This window comes from Apodemus sylvaticus, chromosome 11 (genome assembly GCF_947179515.1).
Source record: "Apodemus sylvaticus chromosome 11, mApoSyl1.1, whole genome shotgun sequence".
In the NCBI taxonomy this organism is placed as follows: Eukaryota; Metazoa; Chordata; class Mammalia; order Rodentia; family Muridae; genus Apodemus; species Apodemus sylvaticus.
Genome location: NC_067482.1, coordinates 98876228 through 98889850, shown reverse-complemented (window position 1 = coordinate 98889850; position 13623 = coordinate 98876228). Strand labels below are relative to the sequence as shown.

At 38.3% G+C, this 13623-nt stretch overlaps 1 protein-coding gene across 2 annotated transcripts in view; it reads left to right on the top strand.

Moving 5' to 3' along the window:
- Papolg (poly(A) polymerase gamma) overlaps positions 1-12845 on the top strand; it is a 34210-nt gene extending 21365 nt beyond the window's left edge. Inside the window, exons 12-23 of one of the 2 annotated variants that reach the window (XM_052198684.1) lie at positions 137-221; positions 960-1013; positions 2589-2708; positions 3174-3283; positions 5001-5122; positions 5353-5522; positions 5872-5960; positions 6042-6262; positions 6772-6837; positions 6997-7053; positions 8780-8899; positions 10664-12845. In XM_052198684.1, coding sequence (XP_052054644.1) covers positions 137-221; positions 960-1013; positions 2589-2708; positions 3174-3283; positions 5001-5122; positions 5353-5522; positions 5872-5960; positions 6042-6262; positions 6772-6837; positions 6997-7053; positions 8780-8878 — 1193 coding nt within the window. In that variant the 3' untranslated portion in view covers positions 8879-8899; positions 10664-12845. Of the gene's footprint in view, positions 1-136; positions 222-959; positions 1014-2588; positions 2709-3173; positions 3284-5000; positions 5123-5352; positions 5523-5871; positions 5961-6041; positions 6263-6771; positions 6838-6996; positions 7054-8779; positions 10161-10663 lie in introns of those variants that run through there. The other variant, XM_052198683.1, reaches the window with a different exon arrangement.
- Positions 12846-13623: the final 778 nt, after the last annotated feature.

Genomic DNA, 13623 nt, shown 5'->3' with positions numbered 1-13623 from the left:
GAAACAGCATAGTGTATTTGCACTTCGGAGTGAGGCATTTGCTGGCTTAGATGGTTAGGTAGATGACACAAGAGCTGGGCATTTTTCAAAATCAGGCCTAGTTTCTAAAAACCCTTTGTTTTTTCTTTTTGTTTAGGTCTTGCAGTTACAGATGAAATTCTTCAAGGGAAATCAGATTGGTCCAAACTATTAGAGCCACCAAATTTCTTTCAAAAATACAGGTATTTAAACTTTCATAATCTTGGTATATTTGTATCTGGGTAAAAAATATTTAACTTTTTTCGTGTTTATTATTTTTGTTTGTATGCTTTACATCTTTTGTTAAGAGGGTTAGGTTGTGTACGCCTGTGGGCATGCATGCTGTAATACCCGAGTGGAGGACAGAGGACAACTTGGAGAAGTTAGATCTGCCTTCTGTATAGTGTGTGGGTGTTAGGGATCAAACTCAGGTCCTGAGACCTGGTAACAAGTGCCTTTACCTGCTAACACATCCTGCAGGACCCTTGCTTTGTTTTTGAGCAAAGGCTCACTATATTCCAGGCTGACCTCAAACTTACTTGGAACTTAGGGTGATTCTCCTGCCTCATGAGTGGTAGGATTTTAGGTGTGAGCTAGCACATGTCCAATAGGGCTTTAAATATAGAAAGCAAATTACGATAGATGACAGTGTTACTCACATTTCTTAAACAAGGAGGAGAATAGGCAGGAGAAATATTGAGTTGGGAGCCTTCATTCTAGCAGTGGCTAGTCTAGCATCAGTGATAGTTGTTAAAGTGAGCTATTTCTTAATTGTGGAGTATATAGTTTTGTGAAAATAGAATCTGTTACTTTCAGAAACTGTGTAGTTGTATTATTTAGTTCTTTGTAAAGAAGAAAGGAAACAATAAAAAAAAAAACCCTCAGACTAACAGATGTTTCTGGCTGTTTTCCTCCTTGATCATGCTGCAAATCCTGTGTAGACATTATATAGTACTGACTGCCAGTGCATCAACAGAAGAGAACCATCTAGAATGGTAAGACTTATGTTTCACATTCTCTTCTCTTATGTCTGTTGAAAACAATGGTTACACAGTGCCACACCAGTTATAAAATAGCGTCTTGCTTGGCTTTCAAAATCAGTGTATTTTATCAGTGACTGATGTACGTGATGGAGCACAGGGTTATGTCATTGACTTCAGCCTGCCAGTGATAGAAGGCAGAGGAAGCAGATTTTTCTTGCTATTTTTCAGAGTCAAATTTAATCAAACTTTTGAAGTACTCTGCAGTTCACTATTATTGTACCTCATCAAACTCAAAAGGGAAGAAGGCACTTTATGTACCTTCTTAACCTAGGAGGTGGCACATGTTTCGGATTTTAGATCTTCTGACACTAGCAGTACTTTTGGTATCTTCGAGTGCGTGTAAATTCATCCTCTCTACAGCCAGTATAGTCACATTCCTGGGCCCACTGGGCAGGAGGTGTGCTACTTATAATTTCTTCCAATCTGACTTGTTGCAAGAGCTTTTATTTCTCTGGTAATTTGTTTTATTGTTGAACTATGTGTCTGGGTGAGGAGTCAGGAAACTACAGCCTATGACAAATTCAGAACACCACTTGTAATGAGATCTTACTAGGACAGGGAAATCCTTCATTAAACGTTGCTAAATGTTACTATTTGCTATATAGCAAAGTAAATAGTTGCACAAAGACTATACCACTCAAAACCACTGTTTGGTACATAATAGAAAATTGCTACCTACTTCTCATTTAGATTTTCATGCATCTCCTCTTGAAACACAATTATAATGTCAGCCTTTATAAGTGAAAATATTTAAAAGTATTCTTGAAATTATTCTGATTTACAGTCACTAATAAATACATAGCTGACAGTTATATATTTTAAGTGAGAGAAAATTAAGTTGTAGAAATCTGGCAAAACCTTTATGTTTTTGTAATAGCTTATATAAATTTAGTGACTTTTTGAAATGCAAAATCTGGTATTTTGTGAAAAATCAGTCCTGAACTTCTTTCAGGAGTTGTGTGCCTACATTAGCTGTTCTTGTTCATATTATTTAAAGGTAGCTTAGTCTTAGCGTTTACATGTCAAGATATGAAACTAGAAAATATTAAAGACCACATTAAATAACAGCTTTTGTTTATGATCAAGTCCCAGCTATTAGTCTTAACCAAGACTGGGTATTGTTAGAGTCAGAAATGCATGAAATTTAGATCAGTACCTTTTAAGCAGAAAGTCAACTTAAATTTGACATTTTCCTGATTGATATCTTCCTTTATTATTATTATCACTATTACTGTGTGTGAGAGAGTGTGTTCATGCCCCAGCATGTGTATGGAGACCATGAGACAGCTCTTTCCTTCCTCGTGACTCCAGGGCTCAGTTCGGGTTGTCAGGCCTGCGTGGCAAATGCTTTGACCCATTATGAGCCACACTGCTGCCCCATTTGGTATCTGTAAAGATCCCTACTATAATTAGACTGTCTTCTTAAGTGAACATGGAAAGCCTCATAGCTGATGCACTACTTGGTTGACTTCAGAATAGTTTGTCAGACTCTATATGACTTCATAGAAATCTTGTTGTACATCTCAGGGTTGGATTAGTAGAGTCTAAAATCCGCGTTCTTGTTGGAAACTTGGAACGGAATGAATTTATTACTCTTGCTCATGTGAATCCCCAGTCATTCCCAGGAAATAAAGAACATCATAAAGCGTAAGTTGTCCCTAAATAAATTTTTTAAATATGATTTGACATATGCATTGTTTCAAATAAGTTTCAAGACTGTCCTTAACAGGCATTGGTGAAAGAATGATGTATGTTTCAAATATGAGTGATCATGTACTTATCATTTATATATTTGTATATTTATGTATTTATTACATATATTTATTATTTATAAGTATACACTGCAGTAGTCAGTAAACTTCAGCAAAAACTCCATATTAGTTTTTGGAACATCATCTTAATGGTCAACAAGTCACTCTTCAGTATGACTTAATCTTCTTTTAAAACATTATTAAGCAGCTACACCAATGTTCTCACCGATGTAGTTTTAAGAATTTGGTCACATCTTTGAAATCTATTAATAAGGTAGAGAAATAGAAACCAAGTTTAATTGTCCAGTAGCATTTGTTAGATGGAAAAAATTAATGGAAATTTTTAAATTTTACTTTATAGCAACAATTACGTATCAATGTGGTTCCTCGGGATAATTTTTCGGAGAGTAGAAAATGCAGAAAGTGTTAACATAGACTTGACATATGATATACAGTCATTTACTGATACAGGTAAGACTTTGCAATCGTGGGGCAATGATTCTCAACCCTGACTGTAACTCAGCTTCCTCTATTCAGGGTCTAGCTGGAGATACTCTCTAGTTCCTAATTTAGTCAAATTAAATGGTACCCCTGTTGTAGAAATTAATGCTGCTGTTTAGGAAAAGGAAAGAAATAACTAAGCAGTTTTCAACATTGCAGAGTATCTTACAGAGGGTACTTAACAAACTTACAAATGCAGAGGATATCTCTGGCAGGATTTTTTCTTTTTAAGGCACTGCTGGTTGCTTGGTCTGGGAACCAACCAGTGTGCCTAGGGACAGTAGTGAGAAGACCCTACACACTCCTAAATCAGCTACATGTTGTACCGTCTTAGTGTATTTTCTATTTTAAAATAAAACTAAGCTCCTCAGGTGACTTTCTTGTTTATTCATCCAAAGTTTATAATTGCAGTCTGTATTTTTTATGTTTTTCATCTTAAATAATTATCAGAAGATACAGAAATGTTTTTGAAAATGTTTCTGAAGATACAGAAAATGCTGAAAATGTTTCAAGAGTAATAGAAAAAAATTGTCCTTCATAACTAGCCCCAACCACATCTCTCTGGAATGTCCATTATAAATTGGGCTAGTACTGGTCTGTAGTAGTCTGCACATTCATGTTGTTACTATTCTTAGCACATATGAGTTTTCTAAGTTCTCTTCAGCTAGTCCTCATGTTTATCAGAGTAGTGCAGATTGCTCTTCTTCACCTTCAAACCACTAAATAACACTCTGAGGAAGGAACCCTAGAATCTGCAATTTGAACACGGACTCCTGATAACCATAAGCAGTCTTCAATGAAATTATGAGTATAAATTGGGATCATATGTCTTAAAAAGGAGAAGGCTGAGATATTCTAAGATTTTTCAAATATTCTTTTCCACATGTGCACATTCATGCCAAATGTCATAGTATTTGCATTGAGAAATAGCCCTTCTCTCCCTGTCTTCAGTGGACTTAAAATCTAATTGGCTAGACACAAGCTACCTTAATTTTGGTAATACAACTAGTCTTTACCAGTTTTGAAAAACACTAGAACAGAAATCTAGAGCCACATGTCTTGGGATGCAGTCAAGGTTTTCCAGGCTTTCTAAGACAAATGTTCCACCTATATACTTAAGATAGATTTGCAGATTGTTCTGAACTCCCATGTTCTATATCTAATGTGGGCTACACTAATAAAACAGGCTCAGGATAGAAGGAGAACTTGAGTTGCATTTGGAGTTGTAGATATTCAGAGTTCTGCCTGCTCTCCCAGGAGCCTAAGGCTTGGTACCCCAGCATGTACGTACGTACATACATACGTACGTACGTGTGTGTGTGTGTGTGTGTGTGTGTGTGTGTGTGTGTGTGTGTGTGTGTGTAAAAGAAAAAAATTATCTTAGACTCATACAAGTAATTAGAAGAAAGATTGCCTTTTTGAAAATATCAAACAAGATTTGGGGGGAAAATAATCTGCTGCATATTTATTTTGTTAATAAGGGTTGTCTATAAGAAAGCTTTTAGAAGATATACACATAAAATCAATCAATTCTTATTTGTAACACAATGCAAGTATTTTAGAAATATCTGTTCCCACAAGAGGGTGTGGTTTTAGTGGGGCATAGATGGTCTATATATTTCAGAAAAGGAAAACAACTTGTGGTTAAGAAAGAAATGTCTCATTTATCATACTAACATTTTTACAGTGTACAGGCAGGCAAACAATATAAATATGCTAAAGGATGGAATGAAAATTGAAGCAACTCATGTAAAGAAAAAACAGCTTCATCATTACCTACCATCAGAGATTCTTCAGAAGAAAAAAAAGGTGTGTCTGTTATCCTAAGTCTCCAGTATGGTTCCTTTGAGACAGTTGATCTTGAAGCCACATTTGAACTTTAAACCTCTTCTAAACCTATTTGGAAAGAGGGTGTAGACAATAGGTCTGAAGTCTCTTTTATCACAAAGATAATTTGCTTTTGTGTTCTTCAGAACTGAAGGTAGTCTTGTAGTCCCATTTGTCTCTGAAACCCTAACAGCCTTTCTCTCCTTTGGCAGAGTCTTTCTGATGTAAGTCGGAGTGTAGGGGGCCTTCAGTCCAAAAGATTATCTCTGGATAGCAGTTGTCTGGACAGCTCCAGAGACACTGACAGTGGAACACCTTTGAACTCTCCAGTGTCTGCAAACAAGCCTTCCAACCCAGAGAGCCCCACAGGAGAAGCAGGAAGGTAGGTCCTCTCAGTCTGTTTACTAAAGGATGATGAGAACTTTTCTGTCCCTTTCCTAAAAGACCTGTTCTCATCATTCAGAGATTTTTCTACTCTTGGTAGCTACTAGTTAATGCTTGACAATGTGTGTAGTACTGCAGGAGTTGCCCCATGATTAAGGACTTAATGGAGTTGTGCTGTATAAATGGATGCACAGATTGTCTGCTTCACTACCTTATCTGACTTTCTCTGTTCTTCTAGTGAGTAAGGTTGAAATACTAGAAAGAAGTAATGTTAAAATGTTAAAGGTGAGAGCTTTAAATCCGTAAGAGGAAAGAAATTAATGCGGATAACTTTACACTTTTACTAGGAGTAGTGCTGAGCCTGTGGCTGTGACTGTGGAGAGGCTGCCAAGTGTCCCCCCAGCTCAGGGGCTGTCCATTCCTGTCATTGGTGCAAGTAGGTATCACAGCTCCTGCCACCCGCTGACACTTCCACTACCTAAGTCCTTGACTACTAAACTTGGTTTTGTCTTTTCAGAGGTTGACCCTACAGTGAAAGCTGTATCCTCCCCTGCTGTATGCACCATTCCTACTGTAGTAGGACGGAATGTTATTCCTAGACTCACAACACCCCACAACCCTGTCCAGGGACAACCACATCTAAATGGGATATCAAATATTACTAAGAATGTTACACCCAAAAGATCCCATTCACCACCTACAGATGGGACTTCTAAGAGACTGAAAGACATAGAAAAGGTAACATTATGCCTTCAGTGATGATCACGCCTTTTGTTTTGTTTTATTTTTATAAGTTAAGATAATAGTAAAGAAGCTGACAATTTGTTCTGTTTAAGAGTATTTAAAACCCTTAAGAAACAGTAATTGTTCACCTCAAATTCAAATCACTGAGGCCTAAAAGACTGCTTGATTGCTTTACATTTCGTGATTTACACAAAAGCTGAGGAGGTTAGTGATGACCATGGTGTTCATACTGTTTCTGCTGTTACGCATGCTCTTCTCTGCTTCCAGCAGATGCTAATAAAATACATTTTGTTAGAATCTGAATTGATTTAACCAAAAAGATCACTTCAGTTGCAAAAATTAAAGGTAGCAGTTGAACTCAGTCTCAATTTAGTTGTAGTTAATTGAAGTCTTTAATTATTGTAGTTTCTGATGATAGACTAATGTGTTTCATGATTTATATAGATTTGTATGATCTTTGCAGATACGAAATAGCAACTCACTTTTTATTATTTCTGTTTTAGTTCATCCGACTTGAGACGGCATTTAAGGAGTCCCGTGCTGCCGAGGATAGGAAAAGAAAACCAATGGTAATGAGTTGGCTTTGGCTCAGACGAGAGCTAAAGAGCTGTGGTGGGAAAAGTGCGGAGGAAGCGTCTCAGTCTTCAGGGCTTGAGTTTCTAAGTAGGAGTAAGTGTTGTATACAGAAAGAAAATTTAAACCTGTATTTTTAATTCTTCTGTTTTTAGGATTCGATTGGTGGAGAATCTATGCCTATTCCAACTATTGATACATCACGCAAAAAGGTAATAGATGATATGATAGGTAATATCTTTATAGGTAAAAACAAGTACAAAAAATGTATTAAGAAACTAAAACTAAATCCAAGTATTTAGAAGACTGAGGCAGGTGGATCACTTCAAGATTAAATCTAGCCTGAGCTACAGAGTAAAACCGTGTCTCAGAGAAACAAATCCTAGGATCAGAAAGGGGTGTGACTATGTCCTTAATCTTTGAGACAGGCAGTGTGGTTTGTTAGGACTACAGATGACAAGTAGCTTACAGTTCTGGTGGGCATTCCTCAAAAGTCTAGAAAAGAGAAAATGGGTTAAGAAAGCTCCTGACTTTCTTAGATTTAAATCTGTCTTATTTATCTATGAACAGTTGTTGACTCAACACAGGAGTTTCTTACTAATACCAGAGATAGTTTTTTTATATACATGACTTTCAAATTTTAAGTTATTAGAAATCCAACATATTGGGGCTGGAAAGATGGTTCAGAGGTTTAGAGTACACTGTTCTTCTAGAGGTCCTGAGTGCAATTCCCAGCAACCACATGGTGGCTCACAACCGTCTGTAATGGGACCCAATGCCCTCTTCTAATGTGTATGAAGATAGCAATAGTATACTCATATACATAAAATAAATCTTTAAAAAAAATAGATTCTAGCATTGAATTTTAAAATTTACTCTTTGAAGAATTACCATTAAAACTAATAAATAGAATATTATTACGCATAGAAAACCAAGAAAGGAGCTTTGTATAAGATATGGGAAGTTCTTCTCTGAGACTGTATTTTCTCTCCTCGAAAGAGCAAAGTGCATTTCTTTATAATCAACTTTGGCCCTGTCAGGCCTTTGAAAACACGGTAATATCTCTATGGGCAGTTTCAATTACACAACTCTCACTATAAAACTGTTACACAAATATATATTAAATATGAAAATCCAAGAAAGTATTGGAGTGGATATTAAAATGCAGAACAGTGAATGGCATGACTGCTTTAAAGTATCTCAAGTCTGGTCAGAGGCCATGCTTTTACTCCCAGCCTGAGTTCCAGACCAGCCAGAGCTACATAGAGAAAATCATGTTCAAACCAAACCAAAAACATTGAAGGATAAAGTGTGAGTGAGCAGAATTGCAAGTATCAGGTTTGCTTATGCTAGAGACATTTTATTGCCCTACAAAAAAAATTTTTGTATGCCTGAACTTTTTACCAGTTGTTTACTTATTTATTTATGGTGCTGGGTGAAACCCAGAACTTCATGCATGCCTCACAAGTGGTCCACCCCTGACTGAATCCTCTGCACACCGACTATGGACAAGGTTTCGATTGTTTCTCTTACAGTCCAGATGCTAAGTGAGGACATAGCTCTCGGGAAGCAGATCGTCCTTTGAATCCTCAGTTTTACTTGAGATTATCAAGGCTTTCCTCGGCTGTCACCATGACTTGCTCAGTGTCACTGCCCAGCTGTGAGAAGGCTGAGTCGTTTATGCATTTCTCAGTGGAGACTGAGCTAGCCAAGCTCTCTTCTCCAGGGTCCTCCTCACACTGCTGCCGCTTCTACTCTTCCTACTCCTCTGCTCCTCAGTTCTGACTGTCTGAAAAAATGCCCAAGAGCAAAAGTGTACTTAGAATGACTAGGGGAAGAGGAAGGAGATGTCGGGCACACGTGGGAGTGTGGGGAGTGCGCATGAGCGTTGTAGTGCATGGGCATGTACACACTTCTTTGTCTCTTTCTTTCTAACAGAGACTACCCAGTAAAGAACTGCCAGATGCATCATCTCCAGTTCCAGCGAACAACATCCGAGTCATCAAAAACTCCATCCGCCTGACCCTTAATCGGTAATGGCAGCACCTCTTGCCTCAGGTGAGCATGCATCTTGCAGTGCACCGATGGCGGCCGCTCTTCAGAGTGGAGCCAGCTGCCACACAGATAGGTGACAGGGACAGTCAGCAGCCTAATGACCTTGGAGTGTTTTTTGAACTCTGACACTCGAACCCTGAGATGACGTAGCATTCTCTCACTGATTGCTGCGACACTCTGAGGATACCTGCTAGTAAACGTCACCTACAATATTATGGCTTTGCATTTTGAGGTTTTACTGCCTTAACTTTTGATGTTTGTTTCTCTGTTATGGGAACCAGTTCTTGGCCTTGGACTCTGATAAAAACAAGTCCTGAACTGTTTTTTTCTTTTTTTCTTTTTTTAAGTCTTATGTGTAATCATTGTATAGAGCTGAAAAAGTTAAAAACAAACAAAAAAAAAACCCGTCTTGTAATTTTCCAAATGTTTATGTGTTTACTTTAGCATTGAAGCCACTTTGTAAAACCCGAGATTAATGAATGTGAGATATCTTTTCTGCTTCCTTCATTTGTGTAGATATCTATTTTGTTTATTTAAATTATTTTTTCCAAACTGGCACATAAATATTTAAACTATTTTTTGTGCTTTTGTCCAAATGTTGCATAGTTACCGGGGAGGATCAGTCCAGTGACTACACAAGAGGTGGGCACCATAAATGTTCTGCCTCCCATGGAGGCCTTCAAAATGCATCTTTATTAAAAATCAAACTATAACCAGGATACTGAAAGTCAGTATATGAATGGTGAAATTGTTACATATCTTACTATCTCATGACATTCTTGTTAGTTGATTGGTATTTTTTACAGAGGAAGAAGTCATTCCACCATCAATGATAAGATCCCGTTAAATATAGCAGACTTGTATTTTTGAAGTATAAAAGTAACTCAGCATGATAATCCCTCACCATAACATCCCACAGTTGCCAGCAGTTTCTTCATGGATTAGGCATGCAGAAATAAGCAGTGGATTTTATTGAAACCTTAAGGCATTTTTGAATGACATTGTTACCATCCATTAATTGGCTCAGGATCTTTGTAGTTTTTATTTAACTATGAGTTGCCTTTTTTTACACTGCTTTTTTCAGTGCATTTCTTAATATTTTTTAAGTTTCATGAATGCATGCTCAGTTTATTAAAATCCACAACCATGTAATTCTTGTAATCTGTTGACTCCGTGTTTTGTAAATGAAGTCGTATGTATTTTCAGAGTATTTTTGTATGTACTGTACATATCATCTTTTCAAAGAGAAACTTTAAAACCTTTACTGTCTGTCTTTAATTTTTTAAATACACCTGATTAATAGATTTAAACTGGAACACAGAAGCGTATCAGGAGTACTGTGCCTCCTGCTTTCACTCTGCTGTGCAGAGGCAAGGGGCGGGAGGAGGGCAGGCAGGGAGGGGAGGGGAGGGGTACACTGAGTCTGCAGGAGAAGTAACATGGCCGCGGATTCCGTAGGACACATGGGAAGCCACAGAGTCAGTGGAGGAATAGCACTCCAGTTTCACCTGCAAACCTTTACCACCCATTTTAAATTCCTAAGTTTAGATTGTCAGAGTTCTGTTTCCTCCCTCTTCTGATCTATGGGTGTGTGAAAGGCAGGCTCTAGTGTTTAATGTATACAAAAGAAAAATGGAAAAACCTTGCTGAAAGCAACCAGCAAGGTCTGAAAAAGAAGGGCCATTCTGCTACACACATTCTCCATCAAAGGCCACAGGGAGTCTCAGCTTCCCTGGCAAAGCTAAATGTTTGGGATTTGTTCTTCAGATACTCTGGAGCATGAAGCTGGATGATTATGAAGGACTGTCACCCGGCCTGAGCCTACGAAGATGACTTGGTAGGAGGCCTAGTTAGATTTTAGGTCTGAGAAAGAAGCGTAGCCAGCACTGTAGTAGGTCAAGGGTCCATTCAGCATGGTCAGTAGGTCAGCACCAGACTCTGTAGAGAGGGAGTTATTGCATCAGCCAGTCTGGCAGTTGAGGAATTAGATGATCTGATATGGTGGGCTGTTCACAAGTGAACGCACCCTGACGGTAGGGAGGACTTCGTACATTTCCTTACATTGTGGGAGTTGTGTGGACCGCTGCCAGGTAAGTAAAAAGTATGGGACTCAGTGGAATCGTTGCTGGCTGTTCGCAAGTATGTAGCTATAGCTAGAAATTTTTCTACCAAGCCAAATGACCTGCAGCACTTAGACAAATGTTCATTTTCCTACGGACCCGGGCTTTGACGTGCTCATTTCTCCGTGACTGCTCTGGAGACTAACAAAGGAGAACACACCTGGAAGCTTCAGCTTTGAGAAATTTACCCATTTCATGTTGAAAGTACTTGGAATTTTTTTTTTTTTTTTTGGTTTGGTTTTGGTTTTGGTTTTCCAGACAGAGTTTTTCTGTGTAGCCCTGGACATCCCGGAACTCACTCTGTAGACCAGGCTGGCCTCGAACTCAGAAATCCGCCTGCCTCTGCCTCTCAAGTGCTGGGACTAAAGCCACCACTACCCGGGCGAAAGTACTTGGTTTAACATCATGTAAAACTGGGAGAAGAATTAATTTTTAAAGTTTACTGATGCTTAAAATAAATCTAATTTTGTCTGAAGACAGCCATTCAGTAATGCTAGTAAAAGCTTACTAATTTTGCAGTTAAGTGAAAATGGACAGTGTCTAACAGGCCAACATTTTTTCCACAGCATCCCCTAAGATCCCCTCTGTAACCTTCGCTGGCCTGAACCCCGCTGTTTAGATCCTGCCAGCTTACAGCTTTGGGCAATTCTCCTTCCTCAGCACCTGGCTTGTTTCTTGGTCTGAAAATGGGAATTTCTAGCTTGAGGGTCAGGAGTACCAGACAGTCCTTTGGACTTGTGTATAAGGTTTTGTGTATTTTTCCAGGCAAGGGAAGTTAGCTTTCTCGGACTAGTCCATGCCCTAAAAAAGGAGGCCAAGGGTTGAGACCACCAGGATTGAACAGTCTTAGAAGATTTTATTTTGATTTTGCTGCAGTAGATTTCTAGATGCAAGGTGGGCTATGAGGGGCCTCAGAAATACCGTATTCATTAGGTAGTTTATATACCCTGGGTGGAACTTAATGTGGTTGGTATTTAGAAGGCTGTTTACCATCAACTTTCCTATGCTAACTTAGATTCATTATCAAGGTCACTCAGAATAGAATACCTTAGAATGATCCTGAAAGGTGATAGAAAAATAGAGAGCAGAATTCGTTGCGTCCCATGCATTGATGTTTTCACTTGCTCCTCCAAGTTTGTTCTTTAGGCCAGAACACACTAAACTTACCAATAAATATAAATGCATTGGATTTTTTTACATATGTATTTTGTATAAACAAATTTATGTTTAAATCAATTACTACCTAGTAAATCATACAAAACTTAGGATTTGTGCAAATGATTGAAGGAAATCAGTCTCAGCAATGACAACTTTTCCTTAGGATTTTCTACGGGAATTATATAAGGTCCTTTCCACATTTTCTATTTTTGAAATAATCTAATAATTTTGAATTTGAAGGTAAGTGAACACAAGATTATCAAATTTGTTAAAAATTTTTAAAGACTTATTTTTGACTATGTGATTGTGGGTGTGTAATGTGAGTGCAGTGCCCACAGAGGCCAGAAGAGGGCACCTGAAGAGCCCCTGACGCTGCAGTAATAGGCTGTTGTCAGCTGCCCAATTCTGGTGCTGGGGACCAAACTTAGGTCCTCTGGAAGAGCAGCCAGATTCCCCCCTGCTGAGCCATCCCAACAGCCTTTTAAACTGACTTTTGAAAAGACCCACAGAGAATATCTTTAATGTACAAGGTGCTACATCTCGTCAGAGTGTTCACAGAATGGTTGCTGCTGCTGCTCTTTTCTCCATAGTTGTGTGGTACATGTTAGTTTTGTCTTATTTTATAATTGTACACATGAGCTTCATTTGTCTGGAATAAGTAATCTAATAAACTTTTTTGATAAATAGGCGATGTTTGATATTATTTGAGAGTATTTCAGAACTGCTAGGAGACTGTCTACTTATTTCTTAAACTGACATCAATCGAGAGTCATTTACGACTCAGGTTGTTTATGGTAAAAAATGGTATTTCCTAGCTACTTAACAGGAAAGCAAAGCTCAGACTCAGTTTATCTCATACACAATCACGTATTAGCAATATTTAGTAGCAAACTGTAATAATTTGCAAATATCTAAATTTAAAGAAGTACCAGCTTCTTGTCCTTTTGTGCGGCCTTGTGTGTACTTTCATCAAGGGAATCCTTGAGGTATCTGTCAAGTGTTGAAGATGCTGTCACTCTGGAAACCAGAAGCCTCCAAGTGAAAACACAAGTGTCAGTAATCAGCCTTGGTACCAGACCTAGAATCACAAGTTACATAAGGACTTTATATGTTCTTACATCTCCCTTGGTAAAAATTGACAGTAAGTATATCTCTATTGTACCTCTTAACACTTAAATGATTCAAACTTGTGTAACACTCAGTTCATGTATTTGTTTACCCTTACCCAATAATTATGTTGTTTATCACTGCAATAGAAAGCAAGCTAACACGTGGCCTTTATTTGAGAATCTCTCTATAGAGGTTGGCTAGGGATGCCCCCCAGTTGATGGAGTACGTGCCTATCATGCAGGAAGCCTTGGGTTTCATCCTGGTGCCACACACCTACAATCCAATCACTAGGAAGGATCAGAAGTTGAAAGTTATCCTTGGCTATATAGTTCCAGGCCA